Source organism: Theileria orientalis, chromosome 2 (genome assembly GCF_000740895.1).
Source record: "Theileria orientalis strain Shintoku DNA, chromosome 2, complete genome".
Taxonomy (NCBI): domain Eukaryota; phylum Apicomplexa; class Aconoidasida; order Piroplasmida; family Theileriidae; genus Theileria; species Theileria orientalis.
The window spans coordinates 229,085-249,107 of NC_025261.1; the positions used below are offsets into that span (position 1 = coordinate 229,085).

General features: G+C 39.2%; 9 protein-coding genes across 9 annotated transcripts; 4 read left to right on the forward strand and 5 right to left on the reverse strand.

Moving 5' to 3' along the window:
• Window positions 1-106: 106 nt before the first annotated feature.
• Window positions 107-1,658, forward strand: TOT_020000112 (methionine-tRNA ligase; the record flags this gene model as incomplete). The annotated part of the gene is made up of 11 exons (XM_009691847.1): window positions 107-220; window positions 259-381; window positions 412-483; window positions 513-608; window positions 640-715; window positions 773-819; window positions 850-1,005; window positions 1,035-1,084; window positions 1,119-1,341; window positions 1,476-1,571; window positions 1,605-1,658. The coding sequence occupies 11 exons, from the start codon at window positions 107-109 to the stop codon at window positions 1,656-1,658; spliced, it is 1,107 nt and encodes a 368-aa protein (XP_009690142.1).
• A 130-nt stretch (window positions 1,659-1,788) lies between these two features.
• TOT_020000113 (conserved hypothetical protein) lies at window positions 1,789-3,066 on the reverse strand (the record flags this gene model as incomplete). Its single annotated transcript, XM_009691848.1, has 1 exon — window positions 1,789-3,066. The coding sequence occupies one exon, from the start codon at window positions 3,064-3,066 to the stop codon at window positions 1,789-1,791; it is 1,278 nt and encodes a 425-aa protein (XP_009690143.1).
• Window positions 3,067-4,437: 1,371 nt separating this feature from the next.
• Window positions 4,438-5,912, forward strand: TOT_020000114 (uncharacterized protein; the record flags this gene model as incomplete). The annotated part of the gene is made up of 5 exons (XM_009691849.1): window positions 4,438-5,018; window positions 5,084-5,168; window positions 5,292-5,561; window positions 5,662-5,739; window positions 5,841-5,912. 5 exons carry the CDS (start codon window positions 4,438-4,440, stop codon window positions 5,910-5,912), a joined length of 1,086 nt encoding a protein of 361 aa, XP_009690144.1.
• A 65-nt stretch (window positions 5,913-5,977) lies between these two features.
• TOT_020000115 (conserved hypothetical protein) lies at window positions 5,978-8,459 on the reverse strand (the record flags this gene model as incomplete). The annotated part of the gene is made up of 10 exons (XM_009691850.1): window positions 5,978-6,125; window positions 6,157-6,258; window positions 6,384-6,670; window positions 6,726-6,824; window positions 6,960-7,060; window positions 7,087-7,268; window positions 7,301-7,544; window positions 7,627-7,760; window positions 7,792-8,054; window positions 8,085-8,459. The coding sequence occupies 10 exons, from the start codon at window positions 8,457-8,459 to the stop codon at window positions 5,978-5,980; spliced, it is 1,935 nt and encodes a 644-aa protein (XP_009690145.1).
• Window positions 8,460-9,219: 760 nt separating this feature from the next.
• On the forward strand, window positions 9,220-10,233 carry TOT_020000116 (conserved hypothetical protein; the record flags this gene model as incomplete). Its single annotated transcript, XM_009691851.1, has 4 exons — window positions 9,220-9,521; window positions 9,557-9,809; window positions 9,841-9,964; window positions 10,073-10,233. 4 exons carry the CDS (start codon window positions 9,220-9,222, stop codon window positions 10,231-10,233), a joined length of 840 nt encoding a protein of 279 aa, XP_009690146.1.
• An 87-nt stretch (window positions 10,234-10,320) lies between these two features.
• On the reverse strand, window positions 10,321-11,891 carry TOT_020001023 (DNA-damage inducible protein; the record flags this gene model as incomplete). Its single annotated transcript, XM_009691852.1, has 8 exons — window positions 10,321-10,417; window positions 10,538-10,645; window positions 10,685-10,936; window positions 10,978-11,057; window positions 11,159-11,235; window positions 11,303-11,450; window positions 11,488-11,657; window positions 11,693-11,891. 8 exons carry the CDS (start codon window positions 11,889-11,891, stop codon window positions 10,321-10,323), a joined length of 1,131 nt encoding a protein of 376 aa, XP_009690147.1.
• A 392-nt stretch (window positions 11,892-12,283) lies between these two features.
• Window positions 12,284-12,688, reverse strand: TOT_020000118 (conserved hypothetical protein; the record flags this gene model as incomplete). Its single annotated transcript, XM_009691853.1, has 1 exon — window positions 12,284-12,688. One exon carries the CDS (start codon window positions 12,686-12,688, stop codon window positions 12,284-12,286), a length of 405 nt encoding a protein of 134 aa, XP_009690148.1.
• Window positions 12,689-13,132: 444 nt separating this feature from the next.
• TOT_020000119 (conserved hypothetical protein) lies at window positions 13,133-16,389 on the reverse strand (the record flags this gene model as incomplete). Its single annotated transcript, XM_009691854.1, is given in 13 exon segments — window positions 13,133-13,240; window positions 13,412-13,567; window positions 13,597-13,734; window positions 13,774-14,073; window positions 14,109-14,239; window positions 14,310-14,852; window positions 14,864-14,964; window positions 15,122-15,267; window positions 15,299-15,514; window positions 15,545-15,740; window positions 15,770-15,831; window positions 15,861-16,220; window positions 16,255-16,389. The coding sequence occupies 13 exon segments, from the start codon at window positions 16,387-16,389 to the stop codon at window positions 13,133-13,135; spliced, it is 2,592 nt and encodes an 863-aa protein (XP_009690149.1).
• A 324-nt stretch (window positions 16,390-16,713) lies between these two features.
• On the forward strand, window positions 16,714-19,904 carry TOT_020000120 (conserved hypothetical protein; the record flags this gene model as incomplete). Its single annotated transcript, XM_009691855.1, has 15 exons — window positions 16,714-16,755; window positions 16,796-16,920; window positions 16,952-17,036; window positions 17,070-17,228; window positions 17,279-17,419; window positions 17,451-17,533; window positions 17,595-17,704; window positions 17,775-17,930; window positions 18,031-18,134; window positions 18,205-18,287; window positions 18,318-18,386; window positions 18,442-18,577; window positions 18,641-18,740; window positions 18,834-19,375; window positions 19,680-19,904. The coding sequence occupies 15 exons, from the start codon at window positions 16,714-16,716 to the stop codon at window positions 19,902-19,904; spliced, it is 2,160 nt and encodes a 719-aa protein (XP_009690150.1).
• Window positions 19,905-20,023: the final 119 nt, after the last annotated feature.

Consider the following 20,023-nt stretch of genomic DNA (forward strand, 5'->3'; position numbering starts at 1 on the left):
TCCATCTCCGGTTCACGTTAATGGCAATAATTTAGTATTTTATAACTTTTATTTAGAATAAAATTGTATATCAATCACTGATATCTTTTAATAAATATATTTTATCATGATTGAGCTAGTAGTATATTCTGATTCTCAAGAATCCCAAATAGTAAAATTACTTTTGAAATATTTAAACCTAAACGATGTTTCCCTTACCTTAAGTACAAACAAAGATGAGGTAATTATTAATAAATTTACACATTTCCCTTTAATTAGGAATTATTTCTCAAGTTACCTGGTGAAACTGAACCAGTTAAACATTTTCCCTTAATGTTGGAGCGCCTACTAAAATCATCTCCTCACGGCTCTTTATTACTCCCTACTGATCCAGAACTAAAGGTATTTCCCCTTTTAAACTAAATTTCAAAGGCTACAATGGATTCCTTCGTCGATTTCGGCTTTAAACACGGTTTTAACGTGTTAGATGTTGATTCCCTCAGAGTATTTTACCCGAATTTCATCTTCCTTAGATGCTTGATAATTATTTGTTGAACGAGACGTTCTTTTCGGGTCCTACCATTTCGTTGGCAGACGTAGTATTATTCGTTTCCGTCACCTACTGGACCGTAAGTAGTCGTGTACTCAAGTTTACTTCAGTCTCGTTCTAAGTCAAAGGAGCGTATGGAAGTACCAAATCTCATGAGGTGGTTTGATCACTTGCAACACCTTCCAGGTGCGAATCTTAATTTTACCATACTCGCAAATGACTGGCCCCTTACACACTCTTTAGAATTCGCTTCATGTTTCGAGGAATTTAAAGTGATACAACTTTTCGACGTATGTGTGGAATAGCATAATGTTCTTTAGGAAAAATTGGTGATGACTGAGCCCAAAAAAGGTAAACCGAGAGCAGCTTACCACCCTTCAGAAAAAGCTGAAAAGAAGAAGGAAAAGAAGGAGAAGCCAAAGGTTGAGAAACCTCCCGTTGAGACTCGTCCTTACGACGACGTTACGCGCTTGAATGTTCGTTTTCACCTTTTCACTGAGTTTAGGTCGTTGTTGGACTGGTAAAATCTATCAGAAAACACGAAGACGCTGACAAGTATGAAATTGCCACACTTTAAACTAATGTTTAGACTATACTGTCTTAAAATTGATGTCGGCTCAGAAGTCAGGAGCATTTGCTCTGGGCTTGTCGATTTTTTGATGCCCGATCAGATCCTGGATAAGAAGGTGTGCGTTCTCGCAAACTTACCTAAAAAGAATCTGAGGGGCGAGGAGTCAAACGGGATGGTGCTCTGCGTATCAAACTCAGACAAAAGCTCCGTGGAACTTCTGGAACCACCAGTGGATGCTCCCGTAAGTCATACGTTCAGGCTATTCATCACACACTATCATATACATACACATGTAAATGCTCTTACACATACACTTCAGTATATACTTATGTATGTATGTATGTTCAACTAGTTTTACTGTGACACATCATTAAGGTGGGAGAGCGTGTGTACTGGGAAGGGTACTCCGGGGAGGCCGATGAGCAGCTTTCCAGCAAAAAGGGAAAGGACACCTTTGCAATGGTCCAAAAGGTACTGTTTATGTCGTCAACGTCTGTTAAATAGGATTTGAACTGTAAGGAGAACGTGGGATTCTACAAGGTATCCGGTGCCGAATAACATTTGTCCTTTAGGACTCGAAGTTTATGACTTCCAAGGGGCCCTGCGTGTGCCCAAAAATCTCAACTGGCACCATTTCCTGACTTTAGCCGCACTAATGTGACTACCACGCCTGAGCAGAATGTACGCGTTAAGCATACTTAATTCTTGTTATTTTGAGGGGGTACAGGAGCGTGGTATGGGCCATGTTTAAACGCGCTTGTGACTCTATTCTCTGGCCGCCTGGACTCTGAGCAGGTGCCCCCTGGGCCTCCTCCTCGTCGTCCTCAGGCAAGTACACGATGTACTGGTTCGCCTTCCTCGCTATCCTGCAGCACGGGATCTCGGTCTTGATGAAGTCTGACAGCTTCTCGTAGCCCATCTCCCCGTATTTCAGGTCCTCTCCGAACCTCGTCTTGTAGACGATCGGCACTGAGCTCATTGCGACCTTGGCGCCCCCGCTCAGCATGCTCTTAAAGTTTTCCCTCACCTTCGACAGGCAGTTCTGGTTATAGCTCTTCGTCAGGTTAAGTATGAACTTGTTTGAGGCCGACTTCGAGTTAACGACGGGCACCAGGAAGTTTCCTCTGTAGACCAGGACTCCGATTTCAGTCAGCCTCTGCACGATTTTTAAGATTTTTCCCAAGGGCAGATTACTTAATCTCCTCGGGCCGTTGTTCTTCAGGTGCTCCGCGAACAGGTACCTTCCGCCCACCTTGAATATGTCCTCCGCTGGCACGTTTACGACGTCCTTTTCGCAGACGTGGTTGTCCTCGTTGTCCTCCGTTATGCTGGCTGTTCTCTTAACTGCACACTCTCCCCCTTCTGACTCCCTCACGTTGCTATACCTGTAGGAGGATATCAGTATTAGGTAGTTCGACACCAGTTGAAGCAGCTCCTCGTCCACATTGCAGCTGAAGTCCTTGAATGGGCTGTCCCTAATCAGTACTGCCCACAGGTTCTGTATGTCGTTGGCGTTTTTCGTCGTGCTGTCCAGCTTGATGATCTCGTACCTGCTGTCCTTTGAGCACATTTTTAGTAGGTTTTGCGGGTCTATTGCTAAGTTTTCATACTTAGTTAGTTTTCTTCTAATTTCGTGTATTGTTGGTAGTATCTCTTGGTCGTACAAGTCTCTAACAATTCCGTATATTGTATTCAAATCACCACTCAACTCTACCGCATAATCTTCATTTCTTCTTTTATTATTTATATTTTTTGATATTTTTTGTTCCTTTCCATGTTGGTTGTTAGTGTTATTTACTGTGTATGACGTGCTTGTGCTCGATATACTTTCGCAGCACGAGCTGTCGGACTCTTCCGAGCCCTTCGACGATCTCAATTTATCTGATTTATAATATAATTTTGTTTTCTCAAGGGCAGACTCTCTAGTTTTCCCCTTTGGCCGATTTTTACATTTTGTTTCAATCATTTTTACTAAAATTAACTGATTCTGTTGAGATTTATTTTAATTTTTAGATTACATGTCACCTTTAGAGTCACGATTAAGAACCATTATGATATTTTTCTTTCATGTTTCTCGTACTTGCCAGATTAATTAAAATTTAACTAGTCTGGTTTAAACATTTGTAGATACCTATATCTATAATCATGTCTCATCGTCCTTCCAGGTGTTTAACCAAGATTGATTCATCCATACACACCTTACTCTCTAAATATCCATAAACACTATGGAAATTTATATTTTTCATAGATTCAGTTGAAATTTGTGTGCAAATATGCGCCATTTTTGTAGAATCCTACCGTTCTATCTCAAAAAACGGTGCACAATATTTGTTGATACTTAGATGCAGAATAACCACAAATAATCGCACATATAGAGATATAAAACACACTTATTCATCTTTAAATATTTCAGATCATTTTAAAAAATTTCCTTTAAAGATTCTACGTCTTCGGCTCATTTAGTGAACTCGGTCATATACATGGACTTAGATTCCTTATTTTCTTACACATTTTTATCCTTCCTCAACAAACAAATTTCAATAACATCCTTTTAATTATATACCTACTTGATCTCGGTTAAAAATCAAATATTTAATATAATTATCGACTGTAACATGTTCCAACAAAGATACAATTAAAATACCATTAAAATTATCCAATCTACTAGTATATATAAAATTCAAAATACATGTATTAATGTCTGTATTTTTTACAATATTTTATAATCTAGATTGAACAATAACTGCACCAATACTGTAATATAAACAGCCATTACGTATTTTTTAAAAATCTTCATTTATTTTATATGCGATTATATAAACAAAACATTAAATGTTTATGATTTATGTATTTTATTTATATATTAGATTAATTACGCAGTACTCACATTTGCGGGGATTCGACCAATTATAAAAACAAATATTGGATAGGATCAGAAAACATTACTGAGTACAATTCAAACTAAAATTGATAGTTTCAACATCAATTAAATAAAATCTATTATTACTGTGTGAGTTCTATTACTTTTATATAATAAATATTGTGTATGACATTGGCTCTTATAAACAGCTATTAAACAGGGGAACCACTAATATACACACACATGAAATAAAAAGTAAGTTTAGTTAATTTTTTAATAAATATTTAATACAGAGATTTACTTTTATTGTATTTTTTTCTTTCTTGTAGTGCTGCCTTTTCTCGCAATCATTTATTACACATATATACTTATTTATGGGCTGTATTATAAATTATATTAGTAACCTTTAACATATTTTAAATTAGGTTTCAGTTGTATTAATGTAATTGTACCTTTTCAATCATATTTTTTTTTGACATGAAAATGACTAACAGTACTATCGCAACCGCTGGCGCCTGTCTCACTCTCTTCGTAGGATTCGCAATCATTTTTTCCAACGTTTCCGACGAAATACCAGGGTCGCCAGTTAAACTGCCCGTTACAATAACGAAAACTAAGTTATCCCTCACAGCCTTGTTTCTTAAGATTAAAATTTTCTTCATGTCCGTAAACAGGATGGTTTACTACCCTACCTACAAGGGGTTTCAAAAGCAGCTTACAGCTCGTTGTAAGGTCATGAGCGATACCGATTCAGTCACCGTCAAGGTCAAGACAATTTACTTTGTTCGACACGGGCAGTCAATTTTTAACGATTTGACCGTGAACAAGAACGTTTTCGTGATTTTGTTTAAGACGATTCGTCTTATTCTATTTGAAACTTTCCTTTTGTTCACCAACGATGTTTTAACATATGACTCTCCCCTCAGCTCAGAGGGTATTTCTCAAGCCATGAATGCAGCTCAATTCTTATCTTCTCACAAAAATCAAAATGATCCAGATATAGCATTACTGAACGGGAAATCGACTGTTCCTTCTGTTTTATTTTCATCATTTTTGAGGTTAGTTTCTAGTTAGTGTACACTATGTTGCACTCCATTTTCGGCACTCACGCTGATATTTATAGGCGTTCTCAAGGCACGACAGCGCTGCTTTTTCAATCACGTTTAACCAGCAACGACGAGAACATATATGTCACTCATGAGCTCGATGTGAGTTTTGCCACACTAATTACTTGACAATCTTGAATATCTATTTACACCTTACTGGTTCAGGATACCCTATTCACTTTAAGTTACTTTATGTTATGCCCTTTGTGTTAACTTTATTTTTAGGAGGTTGTTAGGAATCCAGACTGTGTTTCCATGCACACTGTATTTAAGTCAATTACCTTTCCACTATTGGAGCAGCTTTTTTCTCCACAGTCCTACTACAGATACTTGCGTCTGAGGATGGTGGAAAACGACCCTTATATGATTAAGACTCCCTACGTGAAGGTTATTAAATTCTTTGACAGAATCTTCCACAAGTTCGACGAGGACGTTATCATTGCAGTTGGCCATTCAAGGTGGATCCGATTTGCCATGAGGGTCTTTTTCCCGCCGGTATTTTATCAACTAAATCTGCGCAGTTACCTATACACTTATTGAGCTATTTAGCCATAATTTTTTAACCAACTTAATTCTATAATTTTACCCTTTTTAGAATTCAGTGGATTTGGACGTTTTAAATAAAAAGTTGACCAATGTTGGTATTATCAAGTTTGATGTACATTTGAAGAAGGTATTTGCCGTATTTTATACTTTATCCACCTTAGTTAGAAGAGACTATTTACGCTTTCTTACCTTAGCTGCTCCTCAACTTTTCTAAATCTTATTTTACAGAACATTGCTGGTGAACACTCGTACACTTTTGACCCTAAGTCCTTCAGGATTATCTATGGGTCATTTAAATAAACACCCGCCCTAACTAATGTACTTTAACATACACACACAAGGACGTATATGCGCTTGCGATTAAATTAAAATTGCTCTAATGAGTAGTGTTTTATTCCGTTTTCCTTTAACTTCTCCATCAGTTTTACTCTGTCCTCGCTCAACATGTTACCTCTCCTCTCACACAGCCCATCCAGTAATTCGTATATGAATTCATCCGGCTCCCTATCGCACCTACATCAACTTATTACTCACAGTAACATACTTTTTATAAAGATTTATCAACTCCACTACTATGTTAGGGTTATAGAGGCATCTTTTATGGTCTCTTAATTTGGGTAGCAACTGATTGGCACTGTCGCTATTCCTAAGAATACGTTAAGTTGAAAATACCAGATTAACACACACAAACAAATACAAATACAAACACACATACAAATACAAACATACATCAATATCTATTTAACTGTTTTGTTATTAGCATTTGAGTACCTGTTTGCAAATCTGATCAGTAACAGGATTTGATCTGAGTTCAATTTGGCTATCTGGTCTGACAACGAGTTGAAACACCCGTCTAATTTTTGTTTCGGCACACAATCAACGTAACTGCTGTCGCCATAATCCTGATAAATTTGTCTACGGTTCAACAAACTTACCAGTAAATTTGCCAAATCGAGTACATCTGTCCATTCCATGTTCCAACACGCCTTTACTACTGTATCCTTAACGTATTCAAGGTGCTCCTGATTTAATATAATTGGCTCATATCCACTCAAAGCCTCTTAACTATTCACATCTCCCATTATAGTATACTTTGACATGTTATGTGCTTACCAGGTCAATTCTTGTATTCGATAAACTTGTGTACAGTTCCATGATTTCCTGGTTCTTCAAATTACACAACCTGTCTGCCGTTCCTTCAAGCAACTTGAGCTAAACGTTTATTTTTACTCCTTAGTGTTTATATGTGTTTTACTCAAGATTTATCAACTTTACTCAACCATTTTACTTAAGTAACTTTTGAAAAATCGCATACGCGTCTGTGCTTAAATATCTGTATTCCTTTACCTCGTGTGGATTCAATTCCTTATTTGTGTTCAGAGTTCCTACCATCACTTGAAATGACAGTGTATCATTTTTAACCAAGTCTTCAAACCTCTTCATGACTTCTAAATCGTTTTTATTTATTTCTCACTCATTTCGTTATCTACTGAGTTACCTTTTTTAAACACACCAATGATCTTCAGTGCACTTGCAATTAGGTTTTTACTTGTTACTGGTGTTCCTTTTTTACTTGTGCCTACCACCAGCTTACTCAACTCGTATATGTACCGACACTGTTCCTCAAAGGTTGCGTCATGGATATTTTCATCTATCCTATGAATCAATTAACTCCAATCCTCCACTACCTTCTCATTGTCGAGTGCAACAGTTCATCGTTTTTAAACCTGTACGTTTCCACTGCGTTTAAAAACACTAAAGTGAAGTAGTGGCTGTGTTCTTTTAGCGACTCCAATATGTTACAAGCCTCTTGGTACAGTTTCGTGACCCATAGGACTCCAACCTTATTGTGGAGTCTACAGCAACTGTCCAAGCCATCAAACACCAGCGTCTTATCCACTATACTCAAGTCACTCACTTCAATCGCTTCTCCTAATCGTTATTATATAATTGAGTCACTTCGCCTCCAAATTGTGTTTATTGCCAATACTAAAAATTGCTTAACTCCGCTAACCTATTGGTATTATACAGTTTTGCGGTGGGTTTTCTACGTTTTTCAGACATGCTAAGAACCTCAAACACTCATCCACGTTAAGGTTTCCGGTTATGCACAGATTTTCCGAGTGTCTTATCACGTATCCGAATGTCCTACACTCAATCAAGTTTGTGTGTAACTTACTTTTCGTGATAGAACTGTGGGTTATTCATTGCCAATATTACGTTTGAGCATTCCTCCAGGCCAAACTCGTTAAGCAAGGCCAGTATCCTTCCTATATAAGTGGCCACGAATTTATAGTCGTAGTGGCAGCTCAGCGAGAAGTACAGGAACAAAATCGAGAGGAGGTACGGGTCCAGCGACATCGATATTTTCAACGCCTGCCCCGTTAGCTTATTCCATATATCGATGTCGCTTATATTCTTTTCTATGCATCTATAAACTACCTAAACGGCCGTGACATTCAACACACCAACCATGGACAGTGTCGGTCCGTCCATAAAATGTGCATATAGTGATCCGCCGTGCTTCGTGATATTCGATACATCTGGGAATCCCATGAAAGTATCCGGTTTAAGTCCCTTTTTTGGAAGATTCCACCACTCCTTTTCTGGGTGAAGGCGTCCCAGATTATACGGCTCCACGAGGGGCCTCGGTGTTTTAAACAACGGATTTTGCTTACTCCATGTCTTTTTAGCTAAAAATAGATGATTAAACTTGTCAGAAAATGGATTATTAAAAAATCTATGGAAGGCTGTTCTACTGGGTGTTGACGTACTAGGTGGATTGTAGAATCTTTTAAATGTCACAATTGAATCTAGATTCACTATTTTACATTTGATAGTATACATTATAAAATACTTTTTTCTAAAAGTCGATCAACTATATTAAGCATTATATATATCATCGCACATAATTTTTAACTCAAAAATTATACAGATAAATTAAATAGATGATATAAAATTGAAATTTGCACAATTGCAAGAGGTCACAGAAAATCAAGGCTAAATACTTGAGTTAAAATATTTAAAGTGATTCTATATTGGGTCAAAGGACTACACTGTTACTGTTTGCTAGCACATTTCAGAAATTTGCTGAAATATAAAAATAACAGTCAAATAAAGTCTGTCTTGGAAATTTATATTAAAATTGGTGGTTTGGATTTTGAGAAAGGTTGGATATTTTTTGGCTGGTTTGAGTAAGACAATTCATTATATAAATAAGAGGGGCAAGCTACAAAAACGATAGGGTCCATCAGATATAGTGAATTGACTATTTTTACGCCGGCTAGATTTTAATGTGTGAATTTATTAAACTGGTGTGTAGAAATTTATTTAATGGGGTGCTTTGTCCATCGGAGGCATAAATTCAACAGTTTGCAGCTCTTATTAATTTTATTCCGTGTAACTATTTAAAATAGTAGTTATCCCGGTAACGTTTTCGCGACTGTTACCCACTCATAACTTTTTGTTTTTTAAACCGGTATGTAACTTTATGCAATATTCGCCTAAGCTTGCATACTCTCACTGATGTTATTTTTGTTACACATTTTGGGCCAAAAAAATTATTAGATTTCCCCGTACTCATTTTTAAGTTATTTTTCCTTTAGAGATGTTGGAGACTGAGTCTATGAACAATTACGCCTACACGGAGGCTCCCGGTGTTAACTTTTTCGACACTGAGAACCTCAAGTGTTTGAAGGCCCCTTTGACTTCCCCCGCCTTTAACAACTTTTCCAGTCATATGGAAACTGGCGCCGCACGTCTTGAGGAGACTTTGGAGCTGCTGAACTTGCGTTACCAGACTCTTTTTTTTCTTGCCTCGGCTGCCCTTGTGACCAGCTCCGTCTTCTCAGTCACCAAGACTCTCGGACTTTCCACCTTACCTGGACTGCTTCTTTCAACGTTCTTACTGTAAGTTTTCACGCTCCGCACTTACGCATTTTTAGCACCAATGCTCTGCTCGTCATGGTTTTGGACATTCCCGGCACTCCGAGGTGGGCCGGCAAGTACCGCAGACACATTAGGAAGAACATGAGATTTTTGACTAGGCTGACTGGCAAGTCTTTGTGGCTGGCCGTTTTGGGTGCCGCCAATATGGTCACTCTCAAGTCCAACAAGAAAGTTGGCGCTCTTCGCTTCTTGTTCGGCACCCTGACTTCGCTTTTCGTTTTCGGGGTGGCCGCGACTGGATTCGCAATTGTATTTTTTTCCTCTTCACTTTTACTTTTAGGCTGTAAGGAAGAGTTTCAGGTTAGAGAAGGCCAAGACCGTTGTTAAGGAGGCATCCAAGGGTGCCTACATTGATGTTTTCAGAAAATATGCTTTGGCAGACCCAGAACATGGAATGCAATTTGGTATTACACCTACTTATTTTCATTTCTTTAATTTGGCAGTTATTTATCAATTATCCTTTTCATTCACCTAGCTACTTACCCACTCGCTCACTCTCACTATTTTTTTAGAGGAATTTAATAGGCTCTGCTCAGACTACACTTCTGGCAGGCTACAGTTTGACATTGTTGACCTTTACATTATTTTCAACGTTCTTGACGAACATCAGAAGTGTGCCGTCAACGAGCGTGAGTTCTACGAATGGCTTGCAGGCTCCCTTGTATTTCTTTGAAGCCCTCTCAAATGTAACATATTCAATTTACTACTGTCACGTACGCGCACATGCTTACTTATTATTCTGTACTTATTTTACACTTGGCTACGTCACGTACGACGCTGCCAACTGTTCGTCTCCACCTGCGATCTCCAGGAGTTCTCTGGCGTATTCCGGGGTTATATTGAGCGTCTCACTCAGCCTAGAAAGGTTATTAAATGAACTATACCGTACTAACACATACGCACGGAGATACAACTACAACCACACACAACCATTTATAAACAATGCACATATATATACACAATCACTGCAAACACACCTTCGAGCCTTGTCGTCAATGGCGCTGCTTTGAAGAGAGTCAGGGTTGGCGCTAATTGCAGTATTAGCGTATCCTGTGGGCGTCGTTGGTGCTGCAGGCGCTGGGTTTCTTGCCGAGCTACTTTTGGACTGGGGTCCTTCAGCTGACTCTCTTCTTGCTGTGTGACTCACGAAGCTTCCCACTTCCGCCTCCGACATGAAAGGCACGTTGACGTCGTTTATGCCCAGGTAGTTCTTCTTCAGGTTTATGTCGCACGTATACCTCCGAAGCACGTCCAGGCCCAGTATAAATTCCAAGGACGCTTCCTCTATCACTATGAACGATACTGGGATGAACACTGTTCCTATCTTCATGTCTGCCAGGTGTATTTTCCCCAGGGTCTTCATCGTTCCCACTCCCCTAATTCACATATCACCGCTGTCAATGGTTCATCTGCTTACACTGCAACCGATTTAAATCTTTCGTCCACCAGTCTCAGGAGATTACATCTGGAGGCGCATTCCTTGCTCATTATTGTGCTCTGTAGCATTGTCTACACCGACGCTGAAAGGACGCGCGCACACACTCATACACACACTCACATACGTATACGCATCACCGATGTTTATCTATTTATCTCACCTGGGCGCCCGTGTCCACCAGTGCCTTCATCACTACATTGTTGATTTCCACTTTAACGTACAACATGTTTATCTTGCCTATAACGACTCATTTAGGTACACTGCTGCGCTGTGTTAAGTATCTCTACTTGTTCTTATTTCTTACCGAATGATTCTGGCAAATAGTTCTGTGCTGATATCAGGTTGTCGTTTATTCTGTTCATTTCAATCTCCTTGTGTATTAGGCTCTGCGACTCCGGGTTCAGTGGGTCCAGGTATGCCTTCATCAGTTTCTTTCTGTGGTCCAGCTCCTTCTACGCGTTTTTGTTTATTATGTCGACATCATCTCACCTTTTTCACCTCCTCGTACTCCTTCTTCACTATCCTATACACTTCTTCTTCGTTATTCGCCTGCAGCGCTTTGTACATTGGTTCGTTGTGCAGTTTCAGCGTGTTCAGAAACGTCGACCCTGGCTTAAACTCCTGCATTATCTCCCTCGCTCTTTGCCTCAATGCCTCTTCTACGCCCATTTACTTCAACTTCTCTCTATCTTACCTGGTACTTTGTCATAATCTGACGCCAAGAGAGACGATATGTCGAACCCTGGGCGCTCCGACTTCACCAGCAACACATCTCCACTTTTTATTCCCGAATCCGATATACTCTTATAATTTCCTTTCAACATGTTCCCATCCAGGTACAATCTTTGATTTTCCACCGGTATGTTCAAATTATCTTTGATCAACTCGTTCAATTTCTGGAAATTCCAATCATTTTCGACGTAAAGTGTGAAAAGTTGCCCATCTAAGCCGCAAATTAATTATTTTATATCTATTTTCCTACCTTCTGATGCAACTTGTATGATAAGCATTTTGCTTTTCAATTAAATATTATAATATCTCTCAATTTTTACGTGTACTTGTCGCCTATCAGGTTACTACTCACATAGGCCTAAACTCTTCTGTTTAATTACACATATGCCAAAAACTCTATGTATAACTATATTCCATTTTATACATTCATTATAAACATTATTTGCTTATATAAATGTAATATATCAAATTAAACTCATATTTACTTAATAACTCTTAATCCCATCCTTTTTATAAATACTTCCTTAAAAAAAACCAAATATCATTCCTTCTTCTACTTTGGTGCGTAGAAGAACCAGTGCCTTGCGAAGACTGTTAGGTTTGGCATCAGCACGAACACTGGCAGTGCGAATGCTAGCAACTGCGACGGTTTCGGCATGAATAATATGTCTGTGCCTGGCATTTTGTTTGAGCATTGGTCTCCGAATGTCGTCGCTGGCATCAGTGACTTCACGTCCAGCGTGCTCGTGCATCCGCCGTTTCCATCGAACAGTCCCGACGACTCCGTCGATAGTGGCAGTGTTGACAACTTCCTCGAGAATGCCACGTGTTTATTAAATCTTGGTCTAGTTAGTGTGTTTCCTCTGACTTTTTCATCTTCTATGTGTAAATCTGCGTTGTACACCATGTCCCTCAGGAACGGTGCCGTGTATGGCCTCTTAGACCACCCAAAAGTCATACTTAATTATCAATCAAAGTTAAATATCTTACGTAAAACGTATTTATTGCTTCTACCTTCTATATTCGGGTTTTTACAGTTATAGATTCTATTTAATAGACCATGTAATATGAACAGTCCTTAACTTGAAAAACACCCTCTGACTGTATCGAATACACAAAAGTTCCAACAATCAATATTATATATAGTTTAAAATCAACCATCTATTGCAAATTTGATTTACTTTTTATGAATACAACGCCCCTACCCCCATGTACACAGTCTTACTACCTAAATTCACCTTTGTTTACTATTAAATAAAACCACATTATGTATTAAGACCATTTACACTTCATCCATATCATATTTCGTATATGTGTAATCTATACTACATTTTTTGCTTAGTAATTCAAAATCATCTGATAATCACACCAAATAATTTACTAGACCAGGATTCTTCCTGTTTTAGCACTCCACTCCATACACATCACTTTGCTTCATCGTTTGAGGAGACAAGACTGCTTTTCTAAAGAAAACGTGCATCCCTTTCCCATTTAATCCTACTACTGCTTTCTAATTCTAACCTTATTCTGTTGAGGTACACTATCTTCTGCTTATCGTCCACTACACATTCCTATTTGTTTCTTAAAATACCTAGTTGCGCCCATTCCTGGTATGGTATGTGGACCACTTTCCACCCCGCGCTCGTCAAGATCTAAATTCCCTATCAACTCCCTCGCTAACCTCGTGTTTTAATATCGACTTTATGTTCCTCATGAGTGTTTCCGTGTAAAAGTGGCTCGGCCCGTCGTATTCTATTGCCACCTTCTCCTTTGACTCCGGGACCACGTCGATTAGGTACGGCCCGAACTGCACTTCATTTTTATGCACAATGCCCATCTGAACCTCTTTGACGTTTACAAACTCACCATGTTTAGGTAGTACGATATTTGCTTATGGTTCGAGGACGACGTCAGGATGTACTCAGCCAAACTGAACTCCACTGCGTGCGCCTTCTCCAGAATCTCCACTGCCTTTTTTGACATTTTCTTGTAGTTTTCAGGCTTCTAATTATGAATGCGTTTTACTCATGGTTGATCCCTTACCATGTTTTTAAGGTACAGGTGTACTGTCTTCAGCTTAAATATTGTCGCCACATCCAACTTATTGCCCAGCAGTGCCAACAGGTGGTCCAGTGTGTTGTACACGTGGTCTGGAATCACATACAATCCTCTTTCTCCCTCCTTTGACGTCGGTGACATCGCTAAACTCTTTTCTATTTCTTTGTTTAAACATTCTAGGTGCGTTATTGTGTACACTATTCCTATTGCTATTTCTGCCACTTCCACTTCGTTAAACTCGTGCTGATGCGCCGATATCTTCTCCACCAACTTGAACATCAAGTCCTAAACGGTCGAATGAATTAAACTGGGCCACACACCGTATCTGACACTCTCAACTGTGCCAAACTGCTGAATATTATGTGCAGCTGCTGCTTCGTTAGTGCGTTCAGGTTATAATTTATGCACACTGCCAGCTTCTTCAGGAATGTCACGTTGCGGTACGACAACTCTACATGTGAACGTAACCCGTTTAAACCAATTTAAACACCATCTAAATACCAACTGCCTATCTAGCTTACCTGAAAGTGCTCTCGCCACACTTGCCATGTCTATTGTTGACAGGTTTGTTAGGTGTATTGCGCACCTCTTGAGCGTCTCCTTCACCAGGTGCGCGTCGTAACACTTCATTTTCGCCAGCGCCTTAAATGCGTTGATCAGAGCTGACGGTGTGAACTGATTAACTCTGTCGCTCGTTTCTTTCAAAAACTTCCTCGTCAGTCTGCTGTTCTTAATTCCCAGTTTATTAAAGGACGTCAACACTTTGGATATTGCCAGGGTGCTGAAGGTCGTCGTGTCGTCCATCTTCTCCAACACTTCTGTTATAAAGGGCACAAACCCTTCCGTCTTATTCCTCGCAATCGATACCATCAGCGACGCTATCATCTCTCCGTTCATTCCCTCCTTGTCGTTCTTAAACCTTGATTTCAGCAGTGTCGTCAGGACTGAGAATATCCTCTTATCCTTGTATCCTATTCTGCTGAACGCCTGTGTTATCTGTTCCAGGGACTTAAAGTCAAATTCGTATCTCGAATACTTCAGCCCTAATAGCTTTATCATTTCAGCTACAACAAACCTATTGTCCCTCTGTATATTACTTCGTCCGCTATTCTGTTAAACAGTATCGGCGGCGCGTATCCTACTTTGGCGTACGATAGTGACACCAATCCGAGTTTCCTACGATTCATTATTTTTAGCGCCCTTGTAGTTATAAATTTAGCAGAGCAAACCATATTTTTATTACAATAGCATAGCAAACCATATATTTACCAATATAACAACACAGACCGCATCCTTGCTCGTCAATACTCTGCATATTTATTATTCTACTTACTGTGGGTTCAGTTGCGATACTCTGTACACTAGTATGTGTGCGATTTTTGAGAACAGGTCGTTGCTCTTGATTCCTGACTGTGCGTATGAATGTGCCAACAGCACCAGTGATAACGTTTTCGTCTCGTTATCCATCTTATTCAGCAACTATCCCATTATGTTTACTATTTCATCTTACCCATGGTATGTACTTATTCATCAGCTTCAGGTCATAGTACTCCAGCTTAACAAAGGAGTTAAATATTAGTGATACGTCAATCAAGTTCATCTTTTCACTGAATTCATACTTCCCATTTTCTTCTAGTGCTTCACTCAGCTTCTTCGACACTGCGTTCATCAAGTTCTCTGACAACTTATTGTTCCTTGCAAACGAGTTTACAATCAAAGACAGATTCTAAAAACCCATGCACATCCTTGCTCATACCTTTGCGTTTATCCCTCTTACTATACTTTTATTATTCATATCTATGAAGTGCAAGATTTCGTTGTGTCCTACTCCTCTGCTACAAAACGCGTTCACGAATACTCCTATGTCGTTTGCGTCCATTGATTTCATGTGCTTCTGCAGGTTTGACACCGTGCTATCGTAGAATTGCCTTATCGGTCCTTCGTTCGGCACGCTAAACGATCTTATTTCATCCTCACTTACTTCAGTGACGCCAGTGCTGATGCCACTTCTCTCCGTTCCCACAGTTCCGACTCTTCAAACTTCTACAGGTCCATGAATACTTATCCTTTACCTTGTTAAATGTTTCCACCAACTCCGATATTGTCTTAAGTGACCTCGACTTTATGTGTGCGTACGACCTCAGTATCTGTGCTATCTGCTTCGTTGTGAAGTTTTTTGCCAGCCTCTGAACTCCCTGGTTTAAATTCTGCACACACTCTCCGTTCGGCCTCGGCAATCCTCTAAACGAGTTAAATATCTTCGCATAGTCTTCTGGAATCAAACTCAGTGCCAGGTTCGAGGTCTTCTTTACCAGCTGTGTGTAGTAAAAGTCGTCCAAAACGCTCTTCACATCTGAGTCCGATATTGCTTCATATGTTTCCAGTATTCTCGATCTACTTGCTGACTCTATTTCATGTAGCTCCAGTAGTTTCTGCTCAATCATGTGTGTATTTGCAACAACAAACCTCGTTCAACAATTTAAAATTCAACGGATTTTTATGTTCTATAGGAATCCTTGTTATTCGATATGACGAATAATATCTTCGTGTGTAATATTTAATGTATTTTACTGCGATACGACACTCAACTGCGATATTCATTATTGTACACGATTATTTGAAATTACTTGATATAAACAAAGACATTATTAATTTTTTAACAATAACAAATATATCATTTTAAATTTATAGTTCTAAGTCATTTTTTATTTCATTTTTTGGACCCTACACAGATAACTTAGATTCCACTTATATTTTTTTATTCCTTCATACATTTTTATATTATTTTAACTTATTTGATAAAAATTTAAAATTTCCATACAATTTTATTTTTAATTTGTGTTTTGAGTTTATTTAGTGCCAAATTGGTAATTTACCTTTTGTGATATGAATGTGTACAATTAATGCCACAACTATTTTAAATTAATGGCTGAAATACTACACTTTGAGGATATATATAGCTGGCAGGTTTGTTCAGTCCTCTATTATTACAATTTCGCATTTTTAGAGTGACAACGACAGGACTGTTTTTGTTGACAGCAGGAATTCGTTTTTAATTTACCAGAACGCCTCCGATAAGACAGTGCGGATCATAGATGCGAAGAACGGAAACTGCATTTTCAGCACCAACAAGTACGCTGCAGTTTATCTAAAATTGCCATAGGTTCGGCAAACCGGTGTGTGAGTCCATACTCGTTTCCTCGGATAGAAATTTCATTTTGTACTGGTACAACGACCCTGTTACCATAGTTGGTTCCTCCTGGCAACATTTACGCTTGTAGGGGATTTACAACATCCTGAATACTGATTCAGTGGATGTCTTGCTGGAGCCTTCCCACTACGAGGACTCGATAGTGTTTAAGGTTTTCTGGTCGGACTCTCACAACTCAGCAAACTCGAACTTTGTGGTTATTTCGAACAGCAGAGTTGATATTTACAACGTGAGTCCCAAACATTAGTTACCCGAAGACTCTTTATAACAGTCTTACAGTTTTCTTTCGAAAGCTCAGTGTTGAGAACTATCACCAAGAAGTCAGTAAGCTGCGTAGATGCCTGGAACGACCTCAGCGGCAACTACTTTATCCTTTTGCATCATAACAAGTCACTGTATCCGTACAACATTAAAAACAATGTAAACTGATTTTTTATATGGCACACTTTAGGAGATATCGCAGTTGGCTGAAATCGGTCTATCGTTGCCGTATGGCCATCAATTGCAACACTATGAGATTTGCGTCGTCACACTGTAATTTTATAGATATATAGCTATTATTTATTTTTTGAAGATGTACTTACTATCTTTTTAGATATGATGACACGTACTGCATATATAAAGACGTAACAAAGGGCACATTGTCGCTGAGGTCCTTAACTAACAATAAACTACATGACAAGGTGTTGGAAGTAAACAGCCAAGGTAGCTTAAGCAATTTCAATTTATCTACTCACATTAGTTTGACCATATTCAGCACTTAATTTATGCTCAGGATGGCTGGAAATATGTGTGATTGATAACCTAATGCTGGTTTTAACTGGCAGTGCAACTTGTTACATTTTTGATATCGCAATAAAGAATGACTTTCTTATCGCTACGGTGCCTCAGAAGAAGCCTCCAATATCGACGATATCAAGTGATATTGAATGTTAGTTTAACGCAATTGGAATGAGTAACTAAAAAATTAGAGATTATTTAAGTGCTGGTATCAGTTTTCACACATTCTTCTAATTGCTGATTATTTTTAGCATTCATACCTAGCATTCTTGTCGACTTCTATGGAGGATTTGCCCATTACATAACACTGGACTTTAATACCCTGTCTCTGTACCTGTCCAGACGTTTCACTGAGGTTAGAATAACTAGATGCTAGTTATTGCGATTAACAGTGCAGTGACAATACCACTCTCATCTCATTTTAGGCCATGGCTGCTGAATTTTTTCAACGACGCATTAACTGTAGTGACAGGGTCATGGAAATAGTCAACAGTTCAATAGATAACAGGTAAAACACACCGGTTAAAGGTTGATTTAGGCTGCAAATGTCGGAGCTGTTGTTACTATTCTCAACAGTCCTAGATCCCTACGCACAGACTCTGAGAACGTAAGTACTTTAGTACATCACTGCATTTGCAACTGACTGACTGATGCTCACTTAGGTTAAATAAAATGAAGGGCACCATGTTCAAGGGCTCTGCCATACCTTTTAATTTAATCGACAAGTTCATTGGAAACAAGTCAATAATTACGGAACACAATTTCACAGCATCAGCACTGTACGCGTTTGTGATAAAGGTACGCCACACGACGCACATGAACCTAACAATTGACTATTATCACCTAACGTTTGTTATTTAGGAGTGGAGAATAAGGTACGGGTTCAATCTATTCGACTTTTCAATAACGCTTATTTGCTACCATAAAAACTACGATCTGTCCGAACTTCTGAAATTGAAAGGTTGGTTGCGCGTCCAAGTAGCCGCCCATTCTAGTTTTTGTTTACGCATTTATTGCTTCACACATACACAATCAGACTGTCATTAATGTTCAGACTCCATTCTTTCGCCGCAGAGCTGCGTTGACCATTACATTTTGAAGAGTCAGATTCTCTCTCAGACTGACGAAAACGCGATTCCTGACATTCAGGCCTACTTGCTGCCCGAATACCTAAGTTCCCCTGTTCCTCTTAACGGTGGATCTGACATGAACGTGGACGGCCAGTTTGACGCCCATGAACCTATGAACTTCGACCTTCAGAACAGGCACGTGCCGGACATGTACTACAGTCGCGTCACTCCTTACATTGTGACGGTCACGCTCTGCTACCTCAAGAACCTGGTGCTGCACAGCTTGAACCCTTCCAACCTCGTGCTGATGTTTTTCTTTGACATCTGCGTTCTGTACAACCAGTTGACGCTGCTCGTTGACATGATCCGGACTCGCGTCATCAGGGACTCCAACCTCATTTGCCACCGGCTCTTTCTTCTCATCCAGCCTCTGGGTGACCCCAACCTCAAACAGCTCACTTTCGACATGTCCAAGCGCCTCAAGCTTTACAACATAACCATCCACATACTCCTGATGGACAAGAAGGTACGTCTGCCCATTCACACTTGTTTACATTCACATTTGCTTATCGATTCATTGTTATTCTCGTTTATTCATTAATCATATTTAATCCTGTTACTATTTGCCGGAATCATATTTAATCCTGTTACTATTCATTATTAATCATATTTAATCCTGTTACTATTTGCCATAATCATATTTAATCCTGTTACTATTCATTATTAATCATATTTATTCGTGTTACTGTTTGCCGGTATCATATTTAATAATACATTAATTTACACCATTACTAGTGTTTTTAACCATACTTAACCATATTATTTTGCAGTACTACAAGGCGTTATTGTTGATTAAGAGGGAGCGGCTCGACTATCCCATTTCGAAAATCCTCCACTCTGCTGCCGACGACGTCAATGAGCAGAAGCGGCGGCCCTACCTCTGGCAGCTAATCCTTTCGTTCATTCACGTCTGGACTCAGGAGTACCACCGGGAGCCCTCCAGGTTCTGCCAGCCAAATTTGAAGAACTGCGAAATGTGGCTTCCCAACCTCTAATTGCTACTGCCATGGACTTTTACATGTTAACACACGGCAACATGTCAATTCTCACCCTTTAACCTTGCTTAAACAGCAACTTGTACTTTTAATTTACCTCTCCAGCATCTTATTCACCT